This window comes from Acyrthosiphon pisum, chromosome A1 (assembly GCF_005508785.2).
Source record: "Acyrthosiphon pisum isolate AL4f chromosome A1, pea_aphid_22Mar2018_4r6ur, whole genome shotgun sequence".
NCBI classification, from domain to species: Eukaryota; Metazoa; Arthropoda; class Insecta; order Hemiptera; family Aphididae; genus Acyrthosiphon; species Acyrthosiphon pisum.
In genome coordinates this window covers 162,352,905-162,359,289 of record NC_042494.1, presented here as the reverse complement: position 1 = coordinate 162,359,289, position 6,385 = coordinate 162,352,905, and the positions used below count along the sequence as shown (strand labels likewise).

At 26.8% G+C, this 6,385-nt stretch overlaps 1 protein-coding gene across 1 annotated transcript; it reads right to left on the bottom strand.

Annotated features, from left to right (window-relative positions):
• Nucleotides 1-1,226: 1,226 nt before the first annotated feature.
• Nucleotides 1,227-1,928, bottom strand: LOC115033907. The gene is made up of 2 exons (XM_029488741.1): nucleotides 1,571-1,928; nucleotides 1,227-1,513 (listed from the first exon to the last, which is right to left on the bottom strand). The coding sequence occupies exons 1-2, from the start codon at nucleotides 1,894-1,896 to the stop codon at nucleotides 1,291-1,293; spliced, it is 549 nt and encodes a 182-aa protein (XP_029344601.1). The 5' UTR covers nucleotides 1,897-1,928; the 3' UTR covers nucleotides 1,227-1,290.
• Nucleotides 1,929-6,385: the final 4,457 nt, after the last annotated feature.

Below are 6,385 nucleotides of genomic sequence, written 5' to 3'. Positions count from 1 at the left end.
GACCGAAGGCCCTGAAATACTACGAGGATTATTTCGATGAAAAATTCCCGCTGCACAAACAAGACATGGCGGCCATACCCGATTTTTCTCAAGGTGCTATGGAGAATTGGGGTCTCGCCACATTTCTGTACGTAAAAAGAAAATTTGTTAACACCAATAGAATATAATACTATAATATTGAAGTGCGTCGTACAGTTATCAATTTTGTATGATATTATATTATTGTATATAATATAATTATTATTCATTATACTAAAATGTATGGTGTCTGTAAATCGATTTTCTAGTTTTAATTTAGGATACATCTCCACGAATATAGCAGGGCTTGAAACCGAAAAAAACTTTTCCTGTTTCGGTTTCGGTTTCGGATACCGGTATTGATTTTTTCCGTTTTCGGTTTCGGTTTCAGATACTGGTATTAATTTTTTCCGATTTCGGTTTCGGTTTCAAACGGTTTAAACTGGTATTCAAAATCGATATCGAAAATCGGTTTCAAGCCCTGGAATATAGTTTACATTTATATTCGACTGTAGCTTAAAGGATTCTTAAATAAATATTTTCAGCATATGGTTATTATGTACACAGAATTTTGGGATTATAATATTATGTATATTAATACAGCAGTACACATGGGTTGTTTTGTATCAAGTAGGTACTTGGAACGACTGCCAACGAGCACCACGTATCTCAATATTAAATATTTAGTGTAATTTTAGGACTATTCATGGTCAATCACATAATATTCTGATTTGGTAAATATCTAATATATTATTATCGTTGTAACGGTACACCGATCACGCATTATAAAACGGTCCTTTTCAGGACCACCAATCAGAGACCAGTAAAAGCCACACACACGACCGGGACGCGTATTTTGCAAATGTAGGTACACTCAGAACCGGGTTGCTCTGATTGGTTCAATTTGAATTTCCGCTATTTTATTTTACCGCACAATTGATAATATAGTATTATCACCATTATCTATGATTATCAATTGATAACAATATTTAAAGATAATTGATAATATAATATTATCACTAACAACTAATATCAACTATCACCACGGAACTAAGTTTTATATCTTAGTATATCTCCACTCAAAATCGTTTTTTGTAGTGCCTTTTAAATAATTTAATAAATATCTAATTATTATTTATTACAATATACATATATATATATACTCAACTTTAAAAGTTCAATAAATTACTAACAACTTATTTCAAATAAAAAACTATAAGTGGCTAAACATGAAACTGAAATATACTTTGAATATTTATAAAATTTGTTTGTCTAATGAGATTTAGCATTTGCTTGATTATTATTCATACTTTGTACTAAATTATGTTTACGTTTGACTACTTTTATTTTATTTTTATTTAAAAGAGAATTTCTTCCTGCAGTACTCTTTTCTGTTGGTGGTCTACCTGCACCAAGCCGATGATTACCTTTATATGTTCCTCTTCTTCTAGCCACAGATGTTGGTTGTACTCGAATATTTCTCCCTCGTTTAGAACTAATAATTTTACCAAACAATTAGTATTGTGTTTTATTATTTCATAAAAAACCTTACCTTGAAGAATTATTTATCACAAAATCTTCAGCTTGAGACGTTGTATCAATGTTTTTAATTTTTTTAGTAAGAACTGATAAATATTTTATTGTAGTTTCAGATACATCTTGTTGTAGTAATTCACCAAGTTTATTCATTGAGTTTGTGAAATCTTCCCATTTCTCCGTGAATTTTTCATTTAATGACTGATTATTATTTTGGGATATCGAGTGTTTAAAATTTGAATCATTTTCAATATCACCATTTTGTGAATCATTTGAAAGATCATTATAACTTAACTGTGAGTTTGTTTTTTCTTTTGTTGTCTTTAAATTTTCTTTTTCCATAATGGAAGTTTGTGGTATTGGTAACTCATTCAGATCCTATGATGTAATGTTTGAAAAAATTAATATTTAAAATAAATCTAAAATATGTAATGAAGTACCTCAAAAAATGGTTTTGGAGGGCAATCTTTGTTTCCCAGAGCTAATAAGGCAAGTTTATACCTTTCATTTGAATCAGTTGCTGGGCTATTTGGAAGTTCGATATCATAATATTGTTTTAAAAAAGCTTGGTGTTTACAAAACCCACCCTGTTTTCCACTATAACAACTACACCATCCAATAATGGTATTTACTTCATACATCTTTTTGCCATCTTTAGAACTTGGAACTTTATATAAAAATTCATCAATCTGTAGTATAGATTTTTGGTCAACTGATTTCATTTTCATCAATTGTAATTCGTAATCTTTTTGATTCCTCCTATTGTAAGCAAAATCTAACAAACGATTAATAAAGTATTTATCCCAAATTATTGAGATAAACTCGACCAAAGCAACAACATTGTATGCTTTAGTACGTTCTAAAATAATTTCTTTCAGAACTCTAATTGTTGCTTCTGAATAATTATTGGTTTGATTATTACGAGTTATAAGATTTTCATTTCTATAACTCATTGACCATTCATGACTTCTTTTTAAATTGTCATTAAAGCGATCTTTGAATAACTGATTACCTTCTAAATGATTAATTTCATTAACTACATCTCGAAAATCTTCATGGTTCTTAGCATATACAGCCTAAAAATCAATTCTTTTTTAAATATCAATTATATTTTATAAATACCCAATTATTAAATACTAGTTATTGTTAAATACCTTTTTAAAAAGTTGCATCAACTGTTGCCTCTTAGCAGGTAATATATTGCTACTAGAAGATATTAACCATCGCCATTCGGCTTGTAAAAAATGAAATATGCATAGAATCTGAGTGGTTAGAGGCCAAATTTCTCTAATGGCATTTTTTTCAGCCATGGAATCGTCTGTCATCATAATTTTTGGATACTAAATATTTTGTAAGAAGAAATTATGTTCAGTAGGTATAAAAAAAAATATTATAACATAATTTAAAATATTTTATGCACTTATTCTTTGTTTTTGAAACCTACTATAAGTCATAATTAAAAATTAGAAAACCATACAATAATACTTTGAGAAAAATAATATTATGAAGGTAGTCAATGAGTCAGGCCTTAAAGTGGCCTGATATAACTATCCTATATACCTACCTATAAGTGTTCTTTTAAATATTATGATAAAATCCAGTTGAAGATATATTATTATATTTATTCATAATACATAATATGTTTTTGGTCTTCAATTAATTTATTTTTGAATAATTATAAATACTCAATTAGGTATAATATATAATTATGTAATATTGTATAATTGTTTCAACTATTTAATTTAATTATAATTTATGTTCAGGTTATAACAATAAATATAAGATTGTTTAATAAAACATATTTTATAATTTATATAATGAAATAAATGATTAGGTGGAAGATATTAGGTATACAAAATTAACATAAGTGTATTATAACTATTAACTTGTCTTACTTAGTATAATTGCATGTTAAATTAAATATTTATAAAATTAATAAAGATGTTTGAAATACATAATAAATAATGAATTACCGTTAATCCATTGAAACATAAGGGAAAATTGTCCATTAGCATTTTAAATGCTTTTTCATAGGCCATAGCTGTTTGTTGCTTATGAATCAAAACCCCGATTGGCACCGCACCTCCCTTTGTAGCTGTTAAAAGAACAGTAACAGATGTCATGGACACATCACAGCTAGAAGTTGAATCCACAAATATTATTTCAGAACTGTTTTTCAATTTTTGAGCTCTTTCGTTTAACGGTGTTACAACAAGTACTACCCATGGATCTGTTTTATCCATTACAACAGTTATACCTAAAAAATTTATAAATATTGACTAGAAAGCAGAAACTACTAATATAATACTATATAAGTAACATTTTATTATAAAAAAGTATGTTTCAGTCTTGTAATGAAGAAACTATAATTCTAATGATAATGTTTAATTATACTGTATGTATTCAAAGTAGTTTAGGACTTATTAAACATGTAGGTATTGTAAATTAATGTTTTATGTTTATGATAATATGTAAAGATAGTATTGAAAATTCAACACATTTGAAAAAAAAGTTGAGTAGCTAGGTATAATTTATAAAATATGAAAGTATACAAATAAAGTATGATATTTTTTTTTTCATAGAAACTGACTTTAAAAATATAATTTACCATTAATTTAATAATAATATTTCCATATTGCGTTTAATATTTCTAATATAAATGACAAATAAAATATGATTAAATCTAACATATTAGGTAGGTACCTACTTATCTGATAGAGTATATAAATATATTATATTATGTAAAATACTTATACAAAATATGTTATAAAACATAATTAAAGACAGTGTTATTATACTACCTAGTCACGATACTTATCCAATTTATATATTCTTGAATAATACCTTCGTTTAAATAATCTGGGATTTTTTTCTTCTAATCTCTCAAAAGGATCCTTAAAACTTCCATAGTTTTCTTCCAAATATTTATGCCACAGTCTATATATAGTCCAGGGTCTAGGGTTCAATGCACCACTAGCCAATGAAACTATATAATTTGGAAGAGTACGAAGTCTAGATATATTCTGTTTAATCGCTTGACTAGGAGAAAGTCCATCAGCAAAATATTTTAGAAACACAGATTTTACTTCAGGATCAATGAATAATCGTTTTAGAGCATCAGCACTACCACAATTATGTCTATGAAAAGGATTAATTTTGATAATAGTGTTTAGAGGAGGGTATCTTTTTAAGTATTCATCATTTTTCTTAGATCCTTTTGTCACTAATTTTATCAAAATATCAATAAATGCGTCACATTTTAGGTTTTTTTTACTATTTTCCACTTTCCTATGTGAACTAAAACTGCACACCCATTTTTTATGCATTACAAACCTATAAAAGTCAATAAATTGTATGATAAACTTAAATTCAATATTTAAATATTATTGTTTAAATTCTAAACGGAGCAATGAAGGTATTGGTTTTACAAAGATGTGTTTTTTTTATTTTTCCGTTTGTGTATACGATAAGTAGTCGAAATCATGCTTAAATTTTCAACTTCAGTATAAGGTTCGATGGGAAAGTGAATATTGTTAATGCATAGGGGAAGTCAACATTTAAAATTCCCAGTAATTTTCAAGAAAAACAAAAAAAAATGGAAGAAAACAGGGAATTTTTACGCAAAGTCGGTTTTAATTTTGGTGGAACTCTAAAACAAATTACATTTTCACTGGTTGTTTATATTAGAATTTCTCAAAAAAAATTGATTTGTTTACGGACATTTTCAGTTTCAATTTTTTTTAGTTTTCATTTCTATGAATGTCAATAAAATTATATTTGTTGGGTAAAAAATCTTGAAAATGTATGAGAAGGCTTTAATATATTGTTTCAATAAAGACAGATAAAGAATATTAAAAATCCTTAGTCACAAATTTTTTTTAAGCATTTAAAGACGAAATGTTGACAAAACACGAAAAAATCACGAAAATGTGCATATTATTTTGCGTTAGAAATTCATAAATATTTTTCTTTTTAAATCTAAGATTTGAAAATTTTATACAAGATTTCTTATGAATTTGTCTGCCTTTTTCAACAAAAATATCTCTACCGGAAAATCAAATTAAATTTTTATGAATTCTCTAGGTACTCACAATAATTTGCTAGTTTTCGTGATTTTTCCGTATTTTGTCAATATTTGAACTTTAAATGATTATAAAAAAAAAATTTTTAATTTTTTTCAACTGCTATGGTAACAATATAGTAGGAGCCTTGTATTAAATTTTCAAGTTTTTTTACCCAACAATTAAAGTTTTATTGACATTCATAGAAAAAAAGACTAATAAAATTGAAAACTGGAAATATTCCTAAACACTTCAAAACAAAGATGTTTTGAAAATTTTTTAGTGTATAGAAAATGCAAATATAAACTACCAGTGAAAATTTCATGTATATACGTCCAATTTTTTTAGAGTTAAACCAAAAACCAAAATTGATTTTGTGGAAAACGGATTTTGCGTAAAAATTCGCGTTTTTCCTTAATTTTAATTTTAGATTCTGAGTGGAACGATGAATATATTGATATTACAATGATGTGTGTTTTTTTTTAATTTTTAATTTTTTTTTGTGTCTGTGTACACGATAAGTAGTCAAAATAATGCTTCGATTTTCAACTTCAGTATCTTGTTCGATTGGAAAGTGAATATCGCTGGTGCATTGGGGAGGTCAAAATTTAAAATTCCCAGTAATTTTCAAAAGCGCCGAGAAAAACCAAAGAAAAATTAAGGAAAAACGGGAATTTTTACGCAAAATCGATTTTTCACAAAATTGAATTTGGTTTTTGGTGAAACTTTAAAAAAAATGACCGTAGATACATGAAATTTGACTGAATGTT